At 43.2% G+C, this 26,183-nt stretch overlaps 1 protein-coding gene across 6 annotated transcripts in view; it reads right to left on the reverse strand.

Annotated features, from left to right (window-relative positions):
* Positions 1-6,667: 6,667 nt before the first annotated feature.
* Positions 6,668-26,183, reverse strand: part of DGKI (diacylglycerol kinase iota) — a 233,885-nt gene continuing 214,369 nt past the window's right edge. For all 6 annotated transcript variants that reach the window (XM_055712413.1, XM_055712412.1, XM_055712411.1 and 3 more), the window contains 3 exons: positions 21,353-21,389; positions 19,400-19,499; positions 6,668-17,925 (listed from right to left, as the gene is read on the reverse strand). In XM_055712413.1, coding sequence (XP_055568388.1) covers positions 17,809-17,925; positions 19,400-19,499; positions 21,353-21,389 — 254 coding nt within the window. In that variant the 3' untranslated portion in view covers positions 6,668-17,808. The remainder of the gene's footprint in view (positions 17,926-19,399; positions 19,500-21,352; positions 21,390-26,183) is intronic.

The raw sequence follows: 26,183 nt of genomic DNA on the forward strand, positions 1-26,183 counted from the left end.
TTGTTGTTGTTGGCCAGTACGCTGTTATTTGAACTTGTGGGGTAAGCAACTCTGTCTTACTCTATGGACTAACAAAGGACACAAGCCCTAGACCAGGGTCTGTAGTGCTTTTCAAAACTATGCTCGCCTTAAAAGGGACAGAAGAAAAACAAAACAAAAGACAAACCATTTCTGTAACTATTGTTTTAGGGGCTCAGAATCAAACTTTTGCTTGGTGTCGATGTGTATCAATGGAAAGAATGTGGCAGGGCTGCAGACTGTCCCCTCTTTCTCCTCCCAGTTTCCATTTAAAGGCCCAACACATTTGAGAAGAATAAATCTGTTTCCTATTTTCTGCACAATAGGGATGCAACTTTTAGCTTCAGGAGACAAAAAACCCCAACTCAAAGAGAAGTGCGTAAGTTCACGAAACAACCCTCAGAACAAGAAAGACTACAGAAACTAGGAAATTCAATAGGAGACACACAACACAATACAGTTCACCAGGTGCAAGGTTGACGTAATGGGAGCCAGGGGACTTGCAGATCTGTTTTTTTTTCTAACAGTTATATCCTGGGTGCCTTTGAGTAAGTGAAAGAAACCTCTCTTTAGCTGGCTGTGGTGCGTCCAGTCCCTGATTCTGCAAGTCACACACATTTTGTGTTGCCTCAGATTACCAAAGTGGGGGCAGTAACGGTCCATTTGTCTATTCATGCTTCCAGTTCCTTACAGTAAGTACTTTTTCCTTTCTATTTTTATATAAACGCTAGGAAAGCCTTAATAAGACCTAAATAATGATCCTAAACACAAAGGTCTGTCCCTGAGCCTGGCTTGAGTGTGAGGCTAGACCAGATGTCCCCACCAACCTAAATTAGCCTATGTTTATATTTCACAGCCATAGAAATTCTGTGTGTGTTTTAATAAGTGGATAGGTTTGTCATGAAAGTCTGCACATTGCCAAACTGAAGCTTTGGGATCCAGACAGCTTTCTACAGTTCCCAAAGCCTTTTTATGGGAGGTTACTCATGGTGACTCCCACATCCATCTTGGGTTCAGCAGACTCCTAGGTCTGTGTATAGTTGGTGAGCCATAACCCATCTCTCACGTTAAAGAGGAGGTGCAAGTAAGCCTATTTCTGATGTGAGGTATCTAGGAACAGCAAAGACAATTTATGAACGCAATCAATCACTCAGTGAGAGCTAACCCCTTCCTTCCCTCCCCAGATAATTGTGGGTAGAGTAACTAGAGATTCTTTGACTTGGAAAGGCTTTGAGCAAGTCTCCCAGTGGTGGCAGCCCTGGAACCCCTGAGCAAAAAACTTACCCCCTGCAACTAAGGAGCTCTGCTGTGCTTAGCAGAAGAGGATGTTGCATGCATTGCCTGTGAGCAAACAGCCACCAGAGGATATACTGAACTTGTAGCATCCATCTTCTTTCCCCATGAAACAATCTATGAAGTGTTGACTAAATGCTGTGGCTGCAGAACTTAAGTGAGCTTTCTTTCCACAAGAGCAGAAAAAACACCTCTTGCTGTGTGTCCAAGAGAAGCTCGTAGTCATCTGCTTTTGTTTGCTTGCTTTGTTCTGTGATCTAGTGAGGACACATAGCAAAGAGCTGCAAAAAGTTCTCATATTGGTTAGGAAAGAAGTGAAGCAGCAACAGGGAAGTTCAATATATCTAGGTAAGATAAAAGTGCACATCTGAGACAACTGCAACTAAGCATCTCAGTCTGGAAGCAGAAAGTTCATTTCCGACATGAAAAAGCTTCATCACTCTAAGACAAAGGTAGCAAGAAAGAATCTAAAGCAGGAAAACTACCTCTGGGCAATCACAATGATATTTCCGAATTATTCACCATTCCCAAGTCCTTGGATCCAAGGCCTTCATAGAATTATAGAATCATTTAGGCTGGAAAAGACCCTTAAGATCATAGAGTCCAACCATAAACTTAACACTGCCAATTCCATCACTTAACCATGTTCCTAAGTACCACATCTACACATATTTTAAATATCCCCAGGGATGGTGACTCAGCCACTCCCTGGGCAGCCTGTTCCCATGCTTTACCACCCTTTCAGCAAAGAAATTTTCCCTAATATCCAATCTAAACCTTTCTGGTGCAACTTGATGCTGTTTCCTCTTGTCCTGTCACTTGTTACTTGGAAAAAGAAACTGACACCCACCTTGCTACAACCTCCTTCCAGGCAGCTGTAGAGAGTGATAAGGGCTCCCCTCAGCCTCCTCTTCTCCAGACTAAACCCCAGTTCCCTCAGCTTCTCATAAGACTTACGCTCTAGACCCTTCCCCTTACACATGCATATAGTAATTTCTACAGTTGTCTTTCTTGAGGGGATGACCGAGTTGAGACACTGAAAAAGGTTGTAATTTAGAAGGATCTGTGAATTTATATTCTGCAAAGATGAACATCAGTGTTTGCTAATAAAATAAAAAAGGATAATCCAGATAGTGGTGTTGGGTTTTCAAAAGCAGAATACAGAAAATTATAGATTTTTTTTTTTAAAAAAAATCTTAAACATGAAAATGTTGGAGAGTATTAATATTCTAAATCAAACAGTGCCCCATGATCCTAATCAGCCCTTATTCTCTTTTCCCCACATACGAACACAGATGCTTAACTTCTGGCTACAGATCTGATCTTCATTGAAGGGTAAAAAAAAGTCCTAAACGATCTGCAGAGTACTGCAGTACTAAACTAGGTCTCCCAGGAGGAGGTCACTTTTTAGAGATGGGTACTATAAGTACAATTCAGCTTGACTGGAAATCCAGTGTGAGAATTCCAGGGTGACTTGTTGGGAGTCATGCACTCAAGCAGCTACAGATGTACTGCTCACATGGTTTTGTATTCAGGGAAACTTCAAATGACAACCTTCAATCTACAAGCTGTCCGTTCGTTTACCATAATATTAAGTCTCGTCATGTCTGTGAATATATACCAGATTTCAGGTCCTCACTGTGACATTAGGTGGCATATCACTGAAAATTAAAATGGAAAACCTTAAGTGACTGGAAAGACTATGGAGAACTCTTAATAGCTGTGTTGAACTGAGAAACTGTTAGTTATCCAGTGGCCCCTTATTCTGCAATCACTTAATTCAACTGCACACAACTGATTGTGACTGTCCTTCTATCACACGTTTGGTAAAGGCAGAAGAGAGATACAAGGAAAAATAGTGAACAGCCAGAATAATGACCTTTCATATTTATATGGAGCCTTGCAACCCGATATTACTTACTTCAGGGATGATAGTGAGACTCATTAGCAAAACTGCTCCTGGAACTAAAAATATATTCAAAAATGGAGTGAGAAAGACCAGGGCATGTTTGAATATCATCAGTTCTGTCAGCAAAGAAATTTATGTGATACATGTGTGCATCAACAGAAGCAGGCAGGTAATCACCCCTTATTTCTAGCAAACACAACCCTCAGCCTGCTAGCTAATTATGTCAGCAACAAAACCCCCAAATTCTAGGCATGAAACACCAGTCTGAATCATGTAACAGCATTGTTTGATCCATGGTAATTCAGGCTGAATGGGGCTTCAGGATCTAAAATACCATTCAGAGCTACCTTTTTAATCTTACTATTTCATTTTAAAATCTCTTTTTCATTCTCCTATCACCCTTAAAAAACCCAACCAAACAACAACAACAAACCTTCCAACTACTATGTGTTCTCCACTTTTTGTCCAGCGTAACGGAACATCCACCTGAGCTGACCTACACCCACCCCTTGGTGAGAAGCCTCCTGCTTTCCTTTAACTTCTGCAGGATGCTGGATCCAAAAGCTGAAACTTCTCAAATAAGAGTGAATTACCCTGTGCTGCTGTTTCTTGCCAAGCCATTAGGTGCTTTGGTGGCAAATGTTGAACAAATGAATCTGCAGCCAAAAGTTCTGATGGTCAGTGCTACTGATTTTTGTTAGCTGCCTGATTAGATAGCACAAACTGATTGAATGATAGCAAATTGGTTACTCTCTACAACTACCTGAAAGGACATTGTAGGTAGGTGGGGATAGGTCTCTTCTCCAAAGTAGCGACAGAACAAGAAGAAATGGCCTCAAGTTGTGCCATGGGAGGGTTAGATTGGATATTAGGAAAAAAATCCTCACTGAAAGGGTGTTGAAGCATTGGAATAGGCTGCCCAGGGAGGTGGTGGAATCACCACCCCTGGAGGCATTTAAAAAAGTTGTAGATGCAGCGTTTATCAACATGGTTTAGTGATGGGCTTGGCAGTCCTGGGTTAATGGTTGGACTTAATGACCTCAAAGGTCTTTTCCAACCTAAATGGTTTTGCGATTCTATAATGTTAACCAGGCAGTGCCTCACCTGGCTTCCTATCATGCTACAGATTATCCTCCTGGCTTTAACTCCCAGTGGGTAACTCTGATTTCATACCCATCTTGACACAAAATCTTTATTTTCTGGGTCTTGAGATTCACAGCTCGCCTTCCTACCTGCAGGATTTCTTGCCTTACTGAATGAGAGCAGCAGGATCCATGCAGTTGACACATCCGTACTTCAACTCCACATTCACATAGAAACAGTTCCTAACAAACACAGACACACACACTCACACATCCCTAGTGCCACTTAAGATTATGGACAGAAAGGGAAGAAGAGAGGGAGCAGCTCTGAAGGTTTCCTTGTCCTGTGGCATGCCTGCTGTGGACTAATACGGCTGCAAATAAAATACTGATGTATCATTATCAACCCTTGAATGTGAAAATAAAAGACCAAACACCTTGAAATTATGGGACCGCTTCCAATATTTATCTATTTTTAAACTTAACAACCTTGGCAACATGTCTTACAAGCATCACTACCTAGTTTAAAAGATCCCTTGTGAGAAAGAACCACATTTTAACTGCAGGGAAATAGTGAAGTCACCTGGCTGCAGTGAAACTGCAGGGGGTTTGGAGTTTTTTTCAAAGCAAATGATTCCTGTCATGATCTTTTTTTTTTTTTTCCTCCCAAGCATAGATTTTTTTTTCCATTGTAGTTACATTCCTACTATGAAAGGCTTAGCTTTTTAAAGAAACAGTTGAAAGTTATTAAATTTCATATGTAAAGGAATGTTGCATGAGAAAAGGAATGCCCCGCTTAAGAAAATGCATTAGCCTATGGAGAAAGATATTTATATGTATGTATGTGTGTGTATATATATGAATTTCACCAGCTTTATGAAAGGTTTTTGTAGGGTAAGTTGGCTACAAATCAGCCCTGAAGCAGCCAGCATAGCTGAAATGCTGAGGCACAAGGGCAAATTATAATGAATGAGCAAAGCAGTAATTGGACTCTCTTCAGATCTACATACACGTGCAAGGCCACATACATTAAAGAGTTTGGGGTGCAAAACTGGTAGAATCTAAAGCTGTACTCTTTTTTTTAAAAAAAAACCAAAACCAACAAACCAACAACCAGACAAACACCAAGAAGCTCTGCCTGCAGGTGGTGGAACACCTCCAGATGTTGCTCTGAGGGCAGCTCTGAGCACATCAAAAAGCATCTCCTCTCCACAGTCATTCCCAGAAAGCAGCTGGCAGCCATTTAGTGCAGCTCGTTACTGCAAAGGACCCCAGAGGAGTTAGTGCTTTGTACCACAGTGCTTATGAACGTCAGAACTGTGCTTGGCAGTGCTTTCTCGCTGTGCAGAAAGGCCCAGTGTAACTCACGACTACGTTACAACCTGCACAAGACTACGTTACAACCTGCACAAGCAAAATAGTTAGTCTTTTTTAGCACTATTATTATTAATAACAATATTCTTAGGCTGTCTGAGACAGCAGGAAAGGGGGCTTAAGATATCCTTTAAAGGAGACAAGGACACAGCTGGCTACTGGCAGTGGCGGTGAGGATCAAAGGGCTTGGAGCGGAGGGGGGAGGCAGAGCCGTGTGTGAGGGAGGTGGGTTTGTGGCAGGCACTACCGCAGAGAGACAGGGCAAAGGAAACATCACCAAATTATTCAAAACTACAATTTCAGGATGGGAGAGCAGAGGCAAGAGAACTGTTAGGAAATACCGACTTGCATGGGAGAGAGGCCACGAAAACTTTGTGTCAGAAATGGCACAGAAGCTCCTGAATGGAGCAGAGAGGGCAGCTGCTGAAGGCAAGAAAGCAAGCGATGGCCATGACAGAAATTTCTTCAATCACACACAGCTGGGCAGAAACACACAGAGCCATTATATGCTTGTGGGTTAGTCTAAAACAGTGCTAAACTGAGAACCTAAGATAATTGCAGGGTGATTTAATGTGCTAGGGAAATGCTCCTGAGATGCATAGCGAAGAGCCTGAGGTGACCTATATGCTTACATTACAGTCCTGCTAATCTCTGCTGGATCTCTCCTGCACACACTGGGTGCTGTGCTGACAATCTGAGCTTACTGAGGGACTGAGAAGATTTCCCTGGAAACATTAAGGGTATCATTAACCCTTTTTGTTACTATGAGCTTGGAGTTGGCTTATCCAGAGGCTTAAAACTCCCTTTCCATCCCTCCCCTGTACTGCCACTCACACACAGAATTTTGAACCCTTGCATCCCTTTCCTCCACTCCCTCTAACCCTTCACAGCTTTGAGTCACACCAGTCTTCACTCTGCCAGAGCAGCAACCCAGCTCCACCAGCGAATAACACAAGGAAACTCAGCCCAGCCAAGGCATGCTGTTCTTCACTTTTATTCTGTACATTTCCACACAAGTCACAATACAGAAAAAGTGTCCAAAAGGAACAGTAATCAGCTCTTTCACCGTATACAGATTTCCTTCTTCCCTCAGTTTAAAATCTCCTTGTTTAGCAACACAGTGATCAAGATACTTTGTATAAATAGGAAATGCAAGAAAATCAGGGAAGAAAATACTTTCTCACTTTGTTACAAAAAATCCCTCCCCTTTCCCACATCCCCCTCTCACTGCTGATTACCTGGACCCTGATTCTCTGTTAAACATATAGCTTCATTTCATGGGTGCTGCTGCATGCCTTGGATTCCTTTTGCCAGCTGGCAGCCTCATGATGCACAGCTCTGGGGCATTATGCATGGGGTCAGGCAGCATAAAAGAGCCCTTTGTGATGTTATTACAACTCCTGGAACAGATGTGGGTTCAGATAATAGGATATGTACAAATACTGGAACTCTGGATGCCCATGAAATGCTGGCTGAATATGCGCATTTGTTATTTGGTTTTACTGCTCTATTCAGAGAACTACATACATTATGGAGTGGTCCAGATTCTGTCCTCTGTCACATCTTGGTTCACCTGGAGTGAATTCAGTGCAGAGGAGATCAGGATCTGTTCTTTATCCTTCCTCCATCGTCTCCAGGAAGCAGCAAGTGAATATCCACTATATAGCCTGACGGAAACTCAACCTTTCCATCAGGAGCCTGTTCATCACATCACCATCCCACATGATGACAACTTCTTAGCCTTGTTCCTTTTTTGCAGGAGACACCTCCAATTTCCTAACTCTTAGCTAACTGTTGTCCTTGTTATTTATCAATTTTAATGTCTCATTTGCCAAGTGGCCAGAGGAGATACTAGTGTGAAGGCCAGAGGGTTTGCTTCCTCAGATGTTTGGCTTCATTCCCCAGAAACCTTTAGCATCAACAAATTCAAGTGGTGATTTCTGGGCTGCTGGAAAAGATACTGTGATACCTCAATGACAGGATAGAGGTGACAGAAAGAGGTATTTCTGAGATGGGCTCTCCCAAATGAAACACTCTGTGCTCAATGAACTCAGTATGATGGAATACAACTGCTCTAAAATTCAGCAAATTCTATTCTCTGGAGGGAGGGCAACAACCCGAATGCTTTCATTGACTGGAAATACCACCTGAGTTAAAATTTTTAATGCAAGATAGCTCAAACGTGGTAATCAAGCATGAGAAGTGCAAACTAGCTCACATTAGAAACTTGTCATTCTCAGCACTCTTTATTATCTCAATTTAAGCCATCTAAACTAAAAACCATGGGACAGGGCTACTCCCACCATCCTTCAAAAAATAGTTCCAAAAGAAGCAGGATACTATATGGGAGCAACGTTACAAGGCATGACAGAAAACTCATAAATAGTTAATATACAGCAGTTTTTGACCTCACAACACAAAGCGCCTTACTCTGTAGGTATGGGGAGGTGATATTATCCCCATTTTACAGATAAGGCCACTGAGGCAAAGGAATTTAAAATTACTTATCCAATCTGACTCAATGACAGTGGCAGAAATAAAACTTCAACCCTTGATTTGCTACCTTCTGCTCTCTCCCTTTGGCCACAGTACCTCCAGAGAGACATGCTGACAAATTATAACACACAGCAAGTGTTTTCCCTGTTCTCTGACACAACAATGTGACACACAGTTAGACTTGCAAACTGTCATAAGACAGAAATATATTATTAAATAGTGATCATTTTTTGCATAACCTTTAAGATTTGCAATAAAACAACAGGTCAGTTCTTGCTCAGAGTAAATCCTCACTGAGCCAGCAGTGACAGTCTCACAGACCAGGTTCAGTCCTTACACACATCGCATTTTCATTAGCACACACTTGCAGCTTGATAGTGTTTGTGTCCATAGGAAAATGACGTTTCCCCACAACGCATCTTGGTTTTTTCCCAATGCAAGGCTGTAAGGCCATAGCTGTTCTAAAAGCTGTGCAGAAGCAAAGTAACAGTAGCACAAAGCAGGCCTGGAGCATTTGTAGCAAAATGTTCTGCTGGCTGACTCGGAGAGGACACTGAAACCTCCACAGATGGCCAGAAGGTTTGTGTGGGCGACACAGAACACCAGTCTTCAGCTGTATCATTGGCTAGACTTTCCACAATCTTTCAAAAGCTTCCTGCTTCCAAAAAGCTGGCACAGGGTTTACAGCACAAAATAATACAGGCAGAAGAAAAAAACCCTTTATTTCCCACTGTGAGAGCACGTTTCACCTTGTGGAGAGTTCTACAGAGAAAGGCTGGCAGTCATATTCCATATTGCCCTCCCCAATGCACTGCACCCTGATGGGCCAGCAGCCAAGGCTGGCAGCTCCCAAGCCCATTTGGAAAGGGATTTTAACCCTTGATTACTTTATTTTCAAATAGAGTTCCAGGACACAGAGCGTATGCAACCCATGGTGTGAGGGCAGCTCGAGGGCACCCGTTACAAAGGGCAGTCCCACACCAGCTGCTCTGAGTGGAAACAGGCAGGAATCCCCATCCCAGGGCTGCCCCTGCCCCAGCACCAGGAAGAGAAAGCAAAAAGAGTTTGGAAGAGCCCTTATTAAAGGCAGGCAGCTCCTGCACACTTACTGGTATCCGTAAGTATTTTACACTCCACCTGGCACATGGAGGGGTGTCTGGAATAGGTAGCCTCCAAAGAGTTGTTACGTTTTCCAGTAAGGTGATGGGTGGATCTTTCTGCACATAAGGCATCCCCCCTTTCCCTCTTCCCCGATCTGTGAGGAGCAGCAATAAGCTGGAGAGAGACAAAGCTCCCAAGAGCTGCTTAGTGCTTTGAAGGCTCAGCCACTTATTTTCTTTTCTCCCAAAGCTGTTGCATGATCAAAGGAGGCAGATGGAGGAGAATCACTCTGTAGTGACATGTAAATGGAACAAAAAACCTGATAAGCCTCTGCTATCTCCCTGTGATTTTTCTGAGATACATGCTGAGCAGAAAACCGTACAGTAGCAGGGCCAGCCACTTCACAGGAGACACCAGCACACTTGCTCACCAGTTGGAAGCAGCTGCCACATCTTGCAAGCACATCATGGAGCAACACAATCACACTTTCCCAGGCAAAGAATATTTAACAGGAAAATCACAAAGGGAAGGAACATGCGAGTAGACCCCCCCAATTTTTTTTTTTTCCTATTGATATTAAAATTAAGTCTGAAAAGGTTGAAATCAATCCCACAGGTGTGAAATGCCCAAGTCCATCATGTTTCCCTCTGCTTAAGCATGGGATTTTACAGCCACCCTCAGAGGTGACTTTAGTGCTGCACATCCAACTAATTCCTAGTACAGCAGAATTTCAATATTCCCTACCCATAGCTAGGCACGGTCAGAGGAGATCCAGCCATCTGTGACTGGCCAAGCAGAAGTGTCCCAGAGGCAAGCACATGAACAGGATTTTGACCTTTACAGTCAAAAATGAAGGTAGCATGAGCTAAGGAAAGAAGAGGTGATCAAAGAATAAAGACTTCAGTAACGAAGGTTTGAAAAGGACAGAGCAAAAAAAAAAGTGGAAGGAAAAGCAAAGAGCACTAAAAGTTATTTAAGATCAAATTTAAATAAAACTATGTTCTATTTCCTTCCTGTTATTAGCTGCCAGCAAGCTCACTTGGTTCTTAGCTTTGACATGAACGTACGTCTCCCATATACCATGGAGATAAGGACAGTATTTACTGTAGTAGCAAGACCACAGGAGGAGACAACTTGCAACTGCACATATCTCCTATTAAGACAGGCACATCAACAACAGTTTTCCCATTCTCATCAAGGAAAAAAACACTGGCCCTGGGGAAAAAAGGGCTGAAGTGGGGAACAGGAGAAGAAAAACAGCTATTTCACTTTGTGCCCCATAGCCATAATTTCTTTTGATGTGGCATTGTTCCCATTCATTTGAAAGGAAAACTACCAGTATGGATACAAAGCAGGGAGAAGTGTCATTGCACAACTTGGGGCTCAGGTCCCACGTTGTGAAGCCTCAAGATGTGCAAATAGAAGGATGTGCCCCACCAGCCTGTGCAGTGTGATCCCTGTGGGGGCAGGAATGGAATACCCCCTGCAGCTAAATGTCTTAAATATTGGGAGCAGCAAGCTTGGAGAAGAAATCCATCCATTCCACTTTATTAAAAGTAGATACACCTAATTATCTTACATAATTACACATTACAGTGATATTCAACAGCTAGCATTGCAACTCTCTACCCAGAAAACAGCAATGCTTATGGAAACCATTCCATAGGGTCCCCATTCCCAGGGGCCAGCTTACCTTTGCTTTTCTAATTTTGCCTTCTTTCATTTTTTGTATGAATGTCTTACAGGAAAAAAAGCCCTAGAAAAGTGGGACTATCTATTAAAGCCTAATTAGCCAAGTAGAAATCACTCATGTCTGCTGTATCAGGCTCAAGAGCTTCTTGAGCTTCTTCTCCACACCTACAAGCTTAACCGGTTCTTAGACAGGAGCTGAATTCCTGAATACATGTAGGAACAGGGACAGCCTTCTTCCTCGGTCTTCTTCCTCTGCTTGGTGGTAGGCTGAGGAAAAAGTATTAACTGGAGATCATTATGGCAGGTGGAACTGGAAGACCATTTTTCTCATTAAAATAAAGTGTAGCACTAAGAAATGAATTGCTACTGTGGTTCATGCATTAGTAGCTAGATAATTGCTGCAGCACTTGTCATATTGGAGCACTGGATTGCCACCACGCACACTTCACTGAGTAGTAGGTTACACATCAAGCAGCCTCCTAGACAGGGACTAATTGAAGAGCCAGGTGTTACACTTTGCTAGCAAAAGGAGGCTGGCTCTAAATGAAGCAATTACATATGTAGCACTATATTGCTAAAAGTAGTGCTTATTTCTTGCATGTCAAAATGCTACAGCTTTTATGCACTTTGTATATGAATGCTGGAGCTGTTAAGATACTGGTGAACTCTGAAATAGCATTCCCAGATCAGGGCTCTGTTTCTAGTGTGGATGAGCATAACATAATAGAAAGAAATTTCTGAAGTTAGTCTTCCGTTTTCTTGGATATTCACCTTCTTGTATGTGCCTGTCAAGAGAATCACTGCCTTCTTAGATTCCCAAAAATCTCTTCCTTGTAAAGGATCCAAGACCACAAGTTGGCTGTTTTTAGAGGGTTAAGCATCAAATTATTTCCTGAATTATAGATGTATTTATGTTGAAACAAATGTTTTTGTTGCAAGGCATCCCCTGCTTAAACTTCAGCAGTCATCACGTGCTATGTCAGAATGAGAGGTTTTTAAAATAAGCTGCCTGTCTTCCCCACTTGCTGGGTAACTAGATACATGTGCGCTGCATAAGATAGCTTGTCTTTTCTTTTTTTTTCTTAAAAAAAAAAAAACAACAACAACAACAAAAAAAACCCCAAACCCAGCAGTCTGAGAAACAAGAAACTGCAGCTGAGACTGGAATGTGGCACCTTATAAATACGGCAGGAGACAAGATGCACTCTGAGGGCTGAATACAGTAAGGTTATTCAGCTCTAAGCCTGCCTAATCACTGAAGTCAAATGTAATGAATTTACTGGTGTGATCAAGGCCTGAGGGAGGGAATTTTCCCCTTTTGCAGGAACAGCACCATATGTGGGCCAGGAAATCCCTTGGCCAAGGTGTGTGTGGGTGTTGCCCCAGTGCACATATACAGGGGACGAGAGAAGGCCACTCTCCGTGGGCACCACATGGGCAGCAGTGCTGGAAACATGCCGGGGAGGGAGAGGGAGGCCCCTGAGCCCTGGTGCCTGCAGGGGATCTCAGGTAGGCAGCCCAGTCAAGCATGGCGCCATGGCACAGCTTGGAGCACACTTAGCCATGGTCACTGCTCTGACTGTTGGGTAGTCCTTCCCTCCCCAGCCAGCTTTTACATAGAATTAGAAGTGAGAAACTGCTGAAGTACTTGGCCTGCTTTTCAGCAGCCCAAGCCAAGTGCGGAGCTGTCGCAGTCTGTCCGTACTGGTAACTCCTCAGCAAAAGCCAAGACACCCTGACTCCTCTAGATGTTCTGCTCACCCCAAGAGCTGCCTGCAGGGCTGGGGTACAGCTCCTCTTGAGGCATCTCCATATTGCAGCCATGAGCTGCATCCTGCGCTTCTAAAGGGAGTTAAAGCACTGAAGCTTGAGACACATCTTCCACATAACATCCTGCACTTCATCAGTATGCTAGCAAGTTACTTCTAGCACATTACTGAGTTGACGATGCAATCAACAGATTTTGGTAGACAGATGATGGGATTTTAAAGCTGTAGCTATCTATTACTAAGAAAAATAGTTGCTTACATTGTTGTTAAGATAGCAAAATGAGATGAGTACCACAGTGAACCCTGTTAATACTGTGGCCTATAGCTTCACAGGTATCCAGAAAGGCACAGGCATATGATCCGCTGCTCCCAGGACTGCTGAAATGACTGATAAATACTCACATTTGATTCTTTAGATTAATTAAGGAGCTAATAACACAACATTGCTTTGGCTCAGATTTAGTGAGGAAAATAAAGAGAGGAAATATTGTCTGGTGAATGGAAAAGAATAGGTATAATGAAGATAGAAATGTTACTTCCAACAAACCTAAATGCCATTTTTATAAAACACTCCTCCATGGATGTTAGTCTGGTTCAAAAGTCGCAAAAAGTGGGGGAAAGAAAATGACAGACTTCAGATGGATCAGCACGAGGAACTGCTTCCTTCTTGGAGTACATGGAGTACAAGGACAGAATTGTCCTTGGTGTGTTTTCAAGGCATCCAAATTCCCGGTATGTCCATACATGTACCATTAAACTCCCAGCAAGCTTAAGGCTAACAACGTACCTTGCCCATTCCATAGCACTTGCCCAGAGTCAGATCACGTCAACATGCTTTTGATACACTGGAAGGGTCAACACATAAGCATACCCTACAGGAGCCACCTGGGATGGCTGAAAGGAAAATAGCCAGCTTCTAGGTGAGGTTGTGCATTTGTGACTTTCACTACCACATATGTCACTGTCACAGCAAAGACAAAGACAAAAAGGAGCAAAAGAGGCCACTAAATACTACTCAAACAAACCTCCCACAGCCACACCATTAGAAAAACCATATGTCTCATCTATTCATCCACAACAGCATCAGCTCTGCAAATACAGCTGGGAAGATCAATGGCAACAAAACATCAATTTTGTTCTATTTTCTTTGTCAGTGGTGCTTCTGTACGACAGCCCTCATGTAGCGGGGGACATCTCATGTAGTCTGAATCCAGGCTACAGCATCATGAGTTGAAACCGAGCAATTCTACTGCTGCTGGGGAAAAGCAGGGGTGACAGGTGTCAGTAAAAACACCTGCATACATCTTAAAGCACTAAAACACAGACAAGCCATCATGTGGAATGGTAAAAGAGCCACTGGAGTCTGAGGTCTGTTTTGCAAGGGGCAAAATTTGCCTTGAACTCCTGTCTTACTTGAGTCATTCAGCCTCACACCTCACAATATCAAGGGATGCTATAATTACTGAGAAATGTATGACATCATCAAGTCTTGGATAACACATAAAGATACCTCTAGCATTGAAACATGAAATAATAAGAGTAACTGATGCTATTAAATTACAAAAGTAAGTTTATTTTATCAACATTATAAATATTTTCTTTCCCTCCATTTAACTTCAAAATGAGATAGTAAAACCAGTACAATGGAACAATTCAGGAGTTCCTCAGTTCTACTGAAAAGGGTCCCCTTTAATAAAAAATTAAAATGGAAAATGACATTTCGTCAGTCCAGCAACCTCAGTAGCTGAGCATCCCTAGGTACTTTGTCATTCAAATGGCATAATTCTAAGTGTGTGTGCATGTGTGTGTGTCTATATATATGCATACTGATATTTATAAATATACATATATATAGTAATATACACACATAAATAGACACAGCCACCAAAGAGACGCTTTTAGTAAATCAAAATGTTTTACGTGTAATTTAAGTGGGTTCCCAGCTGCACACTGAAATTTGGGCCCTGCACAATGCAGGCACAATGGTACTGTACTAAGCTAGACCCCAAAAGTACTCAAGAGATTCAATACGTACGTGTCACCTTTAACTGGTGCAGAGTCTGCCTGCTGCTGGTGGCCGTCCAAAATCGAGAATCCCATTGCACTGGAAAGGGGGTAAGGAATAATCCTGCAGCGTCCTGGTCCCAAACTCCTTCCCTCAGTGAACCAGCTCCTGATACCACTGGCCATGTGTGAGCGACATTGCAGAAAACAATATATATGCTCTGTTATCTACAAATACAATACATTGCCTGTATCTAATGCATTATGTGTGCAGTGCTTTGGGACACCTTGAATAATAAAGGCACTACTTACAACCAGCTCCTGTCCTAATTGCAGTGCTGGCATTTATTTTCATCATACAGTAACTGCCTCCTACTGAGCACACGGCACAGGCAGCTTTCCAGAGGCACAACAGGCTCACTATGATCATACTCCAGCTTTCGGGGAAAAAGGCAAGCCAGACTCTCTCATGTGTTCTGAGCTCCTTTGAGCAGCACGAATGGCACAAAGGAGCTCAGGAAATCTGCCCATCCTGCCAAGCTGCTCCAGAGCCAGCCCCAGCTGCAGCCTCCCTCTGGGCAGAAGGGATGTCCCACCGAGGGGAGGACCACTACGGACAGAGAGGAACCAGACCCAGCTCCCTTATCGTAATTCACATGTGGCCTATGGAAGCTACCTGTGATCAGAGCAAGCCTTTACTGCTCCACCTGCTTCGTGGGACTAAAGGACCAGGGAGCTGCAACAGACTCACTGACCATCCTCTGCTTAGGCACCAGTCTGGCCTGAGCACAGGACAGCACCAAGCCCCTGGTGTCGCTGAAGCTTTCTCTGTTTCTCACATCAGTAAAACAAAGCGAAAAGATAAAACTGATACTAATATAATTCTTATTTTCATCAAATATATAGAAATATTACAGTAATGTCTTCCCTCACAGCTGAGAAATGATGCAAAGCCTACCATGAAACCAGAGTGTGAGGCTCTTCCTTGTGGAAATTTCACATACACCAAAATTATACTTGATTTGTTATTTTAACATTTGCCAAATTCTGTTCTAATATATACACATACTGACCTTTGTCACAAGCCCCTGGATGATTACCAAGGGAAGGAATTTGGCTTTCATATTTTATTTTTTTAAAAAGAATGGCAAAAACAGAAAATAAGACAAAATACATTTCATGTCGCCATTGATCTATAGATTATAAATATATATATAGATTCCTTCCAGAGGAAGAAACACTAAAGCAATACTTTGCTCATATCAAATGAAGTCTTGAAAACAGAAAAAAATAAAAAATATATTTCAGCTCCTCCCTCTCTGCCACGACAATCACTCTTGGGGGGTGGGGAGTGGGGGTGGGGAAGAAGAAAAAAAAAAAAAGAAAAAGGAAAAGAAAAGAATTGCATTAATTTCATTTCCACAACTTCTACCAAGGAAGAAAAACTTATCTGAGTAATGACCTGAGTTATTTTCCAAACTGTATGTAATCCTGATGATCACCATCTACCACAGACCTACACCTAGCAAGGTGCATAAAAACATACATAGGTGGGTCTTTCACAAGAAACAACAAAGAAAAGTAAAAAATCTATTGCAAGAATTATGCCAAAAGTGGGCCGTGAGTGTCTTCATGGAAACTGGTCAGACAAAGTGGAAGCTCTGCTATTTCTGGCAGCTAAGTTGTCTGTATTGATTGAAAGGCAAACATTTTATGTACGCCTGTGTGTATGTGTTTGCTTTGTCTTCTTTTGTGTTTATAATCTTGGAGGTAAGACAGAACAGATGAGTACAGAAGACACGGCTGGCCTTTACAGTGGCTAAGCAACACTATGTTTCCAAGCCTATAGTTGGTAACAAGGCAAAGAGGTGCCACTCATCATAGCCTCTCTGGAACTTTGCTGCCTTCGGGAATCAGGTAGTTTACAGGTTCAGCCAAAGAAGGTTTTCATATGCCCAATGTAACTGCGGTGGTGCTCGTTTGCTTGTTGACAGCAGCAAGCCCAGGCTGACTGCTGATGCTCTAGGTCCCCTGATCATAACACAAAGGGGACTGGGTCCATAAGTCAGTCCATCCAAATCCTTTCCACCTTGCACAGAGCTCTTTTCAGTGTAAACCCCGTCTTTTAAGTAGTGAAAAATAGCTATCAGCTTTTTGGCAGGCCTGAAAACTAAGCAGAATCAGGTCAGTCATTACGTGCACAACGGTGGTGTGAGAAATGTTATTGGTAACTTTCTGCTCTGCAATACAACGTGGTGTATCCCATACAGCTCCTTCCCATAAAAAAGACTGTCTCATGAGGACACTGTAACCATACAACCCAGCAACAACGAGGAGGTTAGGGTTTGTTACCGCTGTAAATCTGACTGTGCCCCACACCCTGGGAAACAAGGCAATAGGCAGAGTCCTCTCCAAAAGTGAGAAAACTCCCCAGTGACTGGGCACTGACAATGCAGCTTCCAAGAGGATGGATGGCAGGGGAGGGAATGCAACTGGTAAAAACACTGGGTTTTTCCTAAGGGCATCCAGAGCTCCTCAAAATTTTTGCTACTGCCTGACCATTTGTGAAGACTTAACATAGAGATAACACACACGATTTAACTGATGAGAAGTGAGGGGAATGGGAGAATAAAAGGAATGCAGGAAACTGTAGGGATGGAGGGGGCCTGGTTGGGTATTTTAATGTCCCAGTTAGTTTGGTTCCCCCACACCCTCTTTTCTCTTTTCTTTTTTTTTTTTTTTTTTTTTTTTTTTTTTTTTTACATAAATTGTACAGATGAACATGGGAGAAGTTCATGCTACTTGCTGGAAGCAATAAAGGTAAATTTCCGTGGCCCATGGATTCCACAGACCTTTGAGTGTCCCACCTCATCCATCATGGGCTAACTTATGGAACCTAACTGTTCCGTGGCAAGACTCAGTAGCCCTTAGAAACTGGTGGCATGTCCTCAGGTATTTTCCACGAGAGTGAGAGACATGTTGATTCCATCAGCTTCTTCCTCACACGATGCCCCAGTGCCTCAGGTGCAGCGTTGCGATTTCCAAGGAACCTCCTGAACATTTTCAGACATCAGACTGCTGTCTCCAGATCCTCATGGGAAACCATTTGATAGTTCTGTCGACTCTCCAGGTACGAGGCCAGATCTGGGTCACCAGCTTGCTGAGCCCTGTCACGAGCGGTCTTACCCTATAATAAAGAAACATGAAGGGAAAGTCTTGTGCTAAAATATTTAGAACAAATGAAAGCACAACCCAAATAAATTAGTACAGGAAGGATAGAAGCAAATTTGTAGAATTTACTTATTTGTTGTACAAGTCGACATTAAGTCAAGTTTTTTCTATCAAAGTAATGAGATTCCAAAGATTTTCAAAGTCCTTGTGTGGTTTAAGACAAATCATGTAGTTCTGCAAGGACTTGCTATTTGATACATCATATAGAAGGGCTCACATGCTGGAAGGAACTGATTTGTCATCCAAGGGCTACAATCCCTATGTGAATGAATATGATGCACAGTACTGTAGCTAACCCTTGGAGAGTGCACTTCACAGACTATACACTTTGCTACGGATGTGCAGAGAGATGCGCAACAGTTGAACTAAGTTGGATGTGTCTCATTCTATCTCAAATACAAAACATTTTTCAGTGCATCAATTTGCTACTCCGTTACCTGAGCTACCTTACAAGTACTGTTAAATTGGACCACAAGTCTTGACCATAAACTATGAAAAACCTATTGGAAACACATTAATGTAACTCCACGAAACCACTCCTGCTCCTTGGATTTCTGGGCAGATGGAGATTAACAAGTCAGAAGCCACTTGTTGTCTGGATTTCAGCTGTTGCAGAAATTATCTTTTTGCAATGTACAGTACTCTCATCTGAAAAAGAGACAATCTGTCTCCCCCTTATGGGCTAGTCCATACAAGCGTAGTCCATACATGGTAGGAATTGTTCATAACTGTCTTGCTGCAGTGAAGGTGCTTCTGACTCTGGAACCCAGAGATCCAACTACCTCTCAGCTGCTGACCACAGGATGCTTACGCTCTACCTCTCAGCTGCTGACCACAGGATGCTTACGCTCAGAAATACCAGAGAGGCAGCTTCTGGAACGTGTTCCTAAGTGATCAGATTGTTGTATTGATAGAATATTCCTAGGGTTTCATTTTGCCCAGACTTCTTTCTCAGCCAAGCATACACTGGGACAAGGGTTGTGGTTAGTGTCACATGAGTGAGCACAGGGGCAAGCAAGGGCAAAAGAAAATTATTAGCCATCCTCACAAAGCAAGTCAGCCACAACAATCAAGCCTCAGACACATGCAATCACAAACCAAGGCTCCTCCCGGTGGTCCTTGCCCACAGGCCTCTCTGTTGACCACACAGGAGGAGGATAATGCCGCACCATGGAGGTGCCTCATTCACACCCAATGCACCGAATAGTTTGAGGCCAGGCTCTCACTATGGTGAAGATGACCCACGTTGGGGACTGAAGTCTCTTGCACTTGTTTAAATCAATTCAGTTTTCTAAATAAAAATAGCTTGTTTAAAAAGAGCTGCTCTTGGCACACATGAGGAAGCCTCAATCATGCAAACAGCAGGGACGGATGCTGATCAGTCTCACTTGGCTGCAGTATTTTATAACTGGTTGATGGGGCTGGGTTACCTTGGAGTCCGTCTTTCTCAGAGAGGCTCCCGCATCCACCAGGAGCTGGCAGACAGTGCGATGGCGCTGGCAGGCTGCCTTATGTAATGCTGTCTCACCCCTAGACCAAAGTACAGAAACCAGCAGTGAGACACATCACACCAATGTACATTTACAAAGTACGAGGTGCAGAGGACAGAGAGAGAAGGATGCTGCATTTCTGCGAGGTTCCCTCTTGCTGGCAGAGATAGACTTGTGCACTCTCTCCCTTAGCATCTACATCCTTTGACTCAGTAGGAAAGCCTGCAATGCACAAATAGCTTCTGAGGGGCGGGAAAGAAACATGCACAGGGTTTATGTATTCAAAGGACTGAATGTCACATTCCCACCCAACCACCAGTTCTACTAACTGCTGCAAACTGGCCAAGTTATTTCACAGCAGACAGAACAGTAACAGTGTTTATTTCCTCCTGCAATTTCTTTCCTCAACCTCATTCTTGGATGCATCCTAGAAATATTTTGCCCATGAAAGCCATGACTGGTGCACTTGCTGCCCTTGTTCTGATATGCTGCTCTCTTGGATGTGTAAGAGCAAGAGCAGTGTGTTTGTCTTCCATTGCTGGACCGGTGAGCCACCGAGGAACCTTTTCAAAAGAGAAAGCTGTGTAGTGGGAGCAGATTTATTGCAAAGCTCTTCACTCAGACTGGGGCTATGCGTAACAGGGTTCTGAGACGGACTGGAGTACTGAGGTTAAAGAAATCTATCTAGATTTGCCTAGGAAGAGGAGGAACGTAGGCTTTGAGTGGGTTGAAAAGAGGTTCTTAATACTAGTGTCCAACAAATAGGGCCATTACCTCACCTCCAAAATAATAAATGACAAGAAATATGTGCAGTAGGACAACTGTTGCACCTACCTACCCAGGAATTGAGAGTGCATAAAGGGATTTCAGCCTCAGTGCATGACAGGGCAAGCTGAAATATGAATAGGCAACCTTGTAACGGAACCTGCCTCAACTGCATAAGAACTAGATTCAGAATGGCATACTAGCTCATTTCCCCCTAAGGATCAAAAGACAAATTCATGCTGCCAGTTACAGCTTGAACCTTCCCTTTTCAAGGGTTAGTGGTGGAGAGACCTTTGTAAAGTGAACCCCTCATAGCCATGTTCACCTCCACTTTATTTCAGTGGCTGTGCTAGGCTACTGGATGAAAAGAAAATGGCAGTCTATCCAAACTCCATCACTCCTGGACTGAACACAAGCACCTTGTGCAAACCCTTGCTGGTGTTGCCCGTTAGCAGAGGAGGGCACTGTGGGGTGAGGAATGGTAGGTTTAACCTCTATGAAAAAGGTGACTTTTGCTTCCCAGATATATTCCATATACTTTCCAGGATTATTCATGCGTCCCTTACATATTCTTTGTAACATCTTCATTACACAACAAGGCATAGAGCAGTTGGGAATTGGAAAAGTCTTTTTTAATTAATAACAACCAAGGTGATCTAGGTTCTAACAACTTAAGAGAAATCTTCAGCTGCACAGGTTGCGGCCACGCGGGACAGCTAAGGCACAGTACCCTAGACCAATCAAGGAAGGACTGAAGAAAAGGTATAGAGCAAGAAAAGTAATTTGCTGACTTCTAGAATTTACTCTTCAGGTTGGTCCGTCAGTAAGCAGATACCAGAAACGCTGAAGCACAATGCAGGACTTGTATTCCTCTAGAAAGATTAAGGAGGCGTGGGAAGCAATAGAGAGGTAGCCCTTTACGGAATTCAAGAAACATTTGGTTTAGGCCAGAAAGCCCACGTATGAGGTGGTGGTTGTTTGGGTTTAGGGGGACTTTTTTTTGCTTGTTTGTTTTTGAGACGCTGCACCATTATACAAGCTTTTTATTTGAAAGTTTGCACTTGAAAAACAAGAGAAATCTGCTAGGCTAATGCACATAATGCAAAGGGCAGGGTAGGTTGTACTTACGTTTCACTGTCTGTCATGTCCAGTAATTCAGATGGACCTGCAAAAGACATTCAGGTATGTCATATAGCACTTGTCTGCATGACTAGAAGAGTACCACTACTAGGAGAAGATTCCTGGTGAGAATATGTAAAAGAAGCCAACTGAAAGCTCAATTTGCACAAATACGCCAAACTTCAAGGTAATATTTGCTTGTGCAAGCCCTTGCACTTGCAAAATTCTGAATGCACAGTCACTGCTGGAGTGTCAGCACGAGGGAGTAGCAGCCTCTAAATTATACTGGGAATGAATATTCATGGAGTTTATTTTCTCACTCTTCACCTTGCTCAATTAAGTGGTTCACATAAATACAGTGCATTGAAAATGCTGATATACTGGAAACCCTTATATATTGCAAGTTAAAATCTATTGTTAGTACTAGAGGGAAAATGTCATTAGGAAGTTGAAATTAGCCAAATTCTGTCCTGAATGACATCCCTGTGTTACTCCATTTAATAGCTTTATACAGAATGTAGATCAGGGTGGAATATTCCCAGCAGTCTTTATATTGATATGCAAATCCTGTACTCTACTGGTTAGCAATGATCAGGAAAGTAAGATTAAGACAAACAGAAAAGATTTTTGTTAAGTGGGATAAAATAATGCATTTATGCTAATGTTCTTTTGTTCTTGATATTCAATACAGGCAGATGTTTATAGCAGCAAATTCCATCACTGAACTGAATTACAGTGATACGGAAAGGCTAGGATCTGGATAGCATTTGAAACAAGAAAAACCTTTCCCTTTGCAGTCTGTCTTATTATTCTTCTCTCCACTGCTCTGGAGTGTAGTGCCAGATGGTATAGGGCAGTTAGCAAGAGGAACAGTGAAACTTTACAGGAATTTTCCTTCCTGTGCATGAATATTTCTCTTCAGCACACTTTGACTTTGAAATTCAAGAGTCCTCAAGAGCTTACAGCAAATCTCACCTGAAACTGAGGAATTTCACACTACCTGTTTACAAAGGCCTCCACACAACCTCTCTACACTTCTTTCACTCGGAGTGTGTGTCAAAATGGATCAGAGCAGCCTGTCCTCCCTCACTGCTTTTACAACATACACATGCAGTATCATAGGGGGCAACAAGCTCCCTCAGCTCCTGGACCTGCAGGTAGCTCCTTTACTTCATCTTCTGTCATCATGAGAAAGAGGTGGTCAAAAAGTAGCATGCTTAGTCCCTGGTGCACAGGGCATTGCACACCTACCATGACATTTCTCCAAACTCATTAGCCACTGTCAACTTTTAATGGACAGTACCCTGGCTCTGCTGCCACACATCCTCACCTCCACACTTGGCATTTACCTCTTCACTCCTCCCTAACAAAAAGAAGAATCACTCACGACCCCTGAGCTCCCCTAAGCATGAAGGAGGGTACAGGTAGCTAAGTGGGGCCCCTTGTTCAGAGGAAACATAGTTAAATCCTGAAAAATAAAAAATAAAAATAATAACCCACAGATGAAGAAAAAGACTCGTTTCCATCTCCTAGGAGAAAATCATGTTCTCTCAAAATCAGAGGCAATTCCCCATGGCTTGCTGCAATGCCACGTCCCAGTGATAGGTAACCAGGAATGGCCTGCAGTGTGTTAGAAAAAATACAGCCAGGTAAACTTTTATTTCTGTTCATGGATGGGACAAGGAAGGTTCTGATGCAAAGGTGGAACAGGTGACTGGGCTGGCTGCATTGGACATAGAGTTACTTGCCCTGGTAAGTGGGAAAAGGCGTCAAAACATTAGGATGGAGCAAAGTTAGAGAATATGACCTGAGAGGGAGGAGATGCTGGGGCAGAGAGGGTCTGGAGGGATAGGAAGCCAAGGGTGAAGGAAAGCTCCTCTTCCTGCTCTGGAGCAGGAAGAAATAGCAAGGGTAGGACAGAGGAGCTGAAGACTGAGAGGGTAGCTTGTGAGTACAAACCTGAGGAGGTGCCAGGTACATCCTGCCTATGTGCGAAAGGTGCTCTCCTGGATACTGTCCAAAATAAAGCATTTCACGGGAGTCCTCCGACTCCATCCCAGTCATACATAAGGGCCACACTGGGGTTCACTGACTAGCAGCACAACATGGTACCAGGATTCATTTGTTTCATTCTTTCTGGCCTGTCTCTGAAGCTGTAATGTCCCAACGCACACACAGCCTGAGCTGTGCCCTTTACTTCTTTATTTTATTTTCAGTTGTGCTTCTCTTAAACCATCTCACGCCCTCCTCCTAATTCCTTTTCCCCTCTTTTTTGGACCTCATTTTTACATCAGTCTCCCTGGCGCTGCCAACCGACCATTCCAAATCCCCCTCTGCCCCAGGACAAAAGCTGCACAGATGTGGGAAGGGCTGGCACTGGGAAAGCTAACGGCACTGTCATCCTGACCCAGCGGGGAGGCGGCTGTTTTACTCTGGGACAAGAGGCAGAGAAAGAAAAGGGGACCAAGGCGCAGAGAGAGAGAGGGCAAAATAACCCAATAGAAATCCGGAAGGGAAATGCATGAGTGAGATTTCTATCAAGGAAAACAGCAGGAGGGGAAATAAAAACAAAAGATAGAAATGGGGGGGGGGGGGGGGGTGCGGAGAGAGAAAAGAGAGAGAGACTGGGGCGAGGGGTGGGGGGGAGGCTAAAGAACGGCAGGATGGGGATGAGGGGGGAGAAGTTTGCATGAAAGGAGCTGAAAAGCATGACACACTGAGGGGAAGCCCAGCTGAGATCACTCTCTTCCCTTAACATCTCCGATAGACTGTCTGTGTAGAATTACTAACATTTTTCCTTCTCTTCTTCTGCCCCCTTTCACTCTGCCAAAGCCCCTTTCCAGTTTTTCAGGAGGCAAAGCAGCCTGTGCTGGGGGTGGGAGGAGGGAAGGGAAGGAGACGCTCCCAACCAGCTGCCCTTTAGCTGAGCTCACTACAACATAAGAGAGAGACTAAATGACCATATTTTAGAGGCATTTCCAAAATATACAGCACCATGCAGTCTGAAAGCCTCTGGGCCCACAGCACACCCTGCCCTCTCCAATGGATGTGGTTACACCTACCCACAGGAGACCCACAGCTATTAACCCCTGCCAGTCCCTTGTCCTGTCAGTCCTTCACAGAACTGGGGGAAAAAAGGTATTTACTTTAAGCAGTAATGCTGGACATTATCAGCATTTCTGAGTGCTTACTTATCAAAACCCTCTTTGTTTAATAACTTGACTGAGGTTGTTATCTGAGGGACAAAACTGGATTTGGTTCCTTTACCTTCAAAGGGGGAGTATTTTTAAAATAATATTAATCTGCAAATTCAGAACTATTTCAAGCCTTTCCACAACCCCACACTCCTCATTTTCACCTGACGTGAGGATTAACTGTGTCTGGTTTTTACTGCTGGTGACTTTTACCTCAGAATTTCCGCTGTAACATAGAGGTTAGCTGGGTTATGGGAGCACACCTTTCATCGTAACTGTCTCTCAGCTATGTTGACCTAATATTTGTTAGACATACAAATTAAAATAGACTATTTTATAACTTGTGCCTTCCAGGAAAACTAAGCTGTTTTCTGCTTAGGCCCCTCACAAACATCCACTAACCTAAAACATTCTGCAAATCTAGACACACAAGCAAATGTCAGGCAAACTCACTCTCCTTCAGTGTTGCCTTCTGATGACTATTCCAACTTTGTCCATGACACACATCTCTGTCATGGCAAAATTCACCTTCCAAAAGCCTTCTTTGGAACTCCTGAATCTTGTCAGGATGCAGATCCAAACTCACCAATGGCTTTTCACTGTTGACTTTGCAGTGTTAAAAGTAATGAAAGCATCATCTTTCTTAGCAGAGGATGCTATCTAATGGAGCAAGGACGCTGAGGGTTGAGGTCACAGAAATGTTCAGGATGGGATGCTCTACTGACTGCCTGTTCCCTTAGAAGTTCCCACCACAAACTCATAAGGCAACTGTAAATATCTTTCCTCTCTTCTGTTTAAAATTAAAATACCCTAGATGAATTACAGAATTCTTGCTTGTCATTTGAGCATCTAGAGAAGAGGGGAAGACAAGGAGAAGGCAAACAGAATGTTTTATATAACAGTTATAAATTATAAATTGTCACAACTGCCAGATAAAGACTCCAAGCCAAGTTTGATTCCAAACACAGATGATGATTTAGGAGGTCTTTTTTCAGCGGAGCTTCTTAAGCTTTCCTTAATTCTGTTTGTGTTAAGCGAGTAAACAGTTAAGTCTTTTCTAATGTGTATGCATTAGGGTGTGAGACAGTTGCTGACTACAGCAATAAACAGATGTTGTTCTGATACCTACTGAGTTTGGCCCTCAGTTTCTAGCTAAGTGTTTCTTAGCCCGGCTACAGACACATGTTAAAAGGTGAACCTCCTACTAGAAGGAAAAGACCCCTGATTTGGGAAGGCAGCCTGGAACAACAGATAAGTCTGTGTATCTGCCCTTCCTGCACAGGGGATAAACTGTTTTTCAGCAACAGCAGCCAACACAACTGTTCCTGCAGCAGTAAGCAGCTGTTATCCTGATACCTCCTACATCGGTGCTTCAGCTGCTATTCCAGGCTTGTGCTAGTCCACTGCTAAGTATCTGGCGATACTGCACAGCAGTCTCTTGGCGTGACTCAACTCTGCTTTTTCTAATTTAAGAAGCGTTATTTTCCTCCCCTTACCATCTGAAATCATTCTCATCAAGATCACAGAATAGCCTCCCATATTAATGTACCCTGATGGCATGAAGCCATCTCCACAAAGGACAGCCTCAGCATCACTACATTTCCCACTGCTTCATAATCCCAGTGCTATGGGCCCCACTCCTATAT

This window comes from Falco cherrug, chromosome 5, assembly GCF_023634085.1.
Source record: "Falco cherrug isolate bFalChe1 chromosome 5, bFalChe1.pri, whole genome shotgun sequence".
In the NCBI taxonomy this organism is placed as follows: Eukaryota; Metazoa; Chordata; class Aves; order Falconiformes; family Falconidae; genus Falco; species Falco cherrug.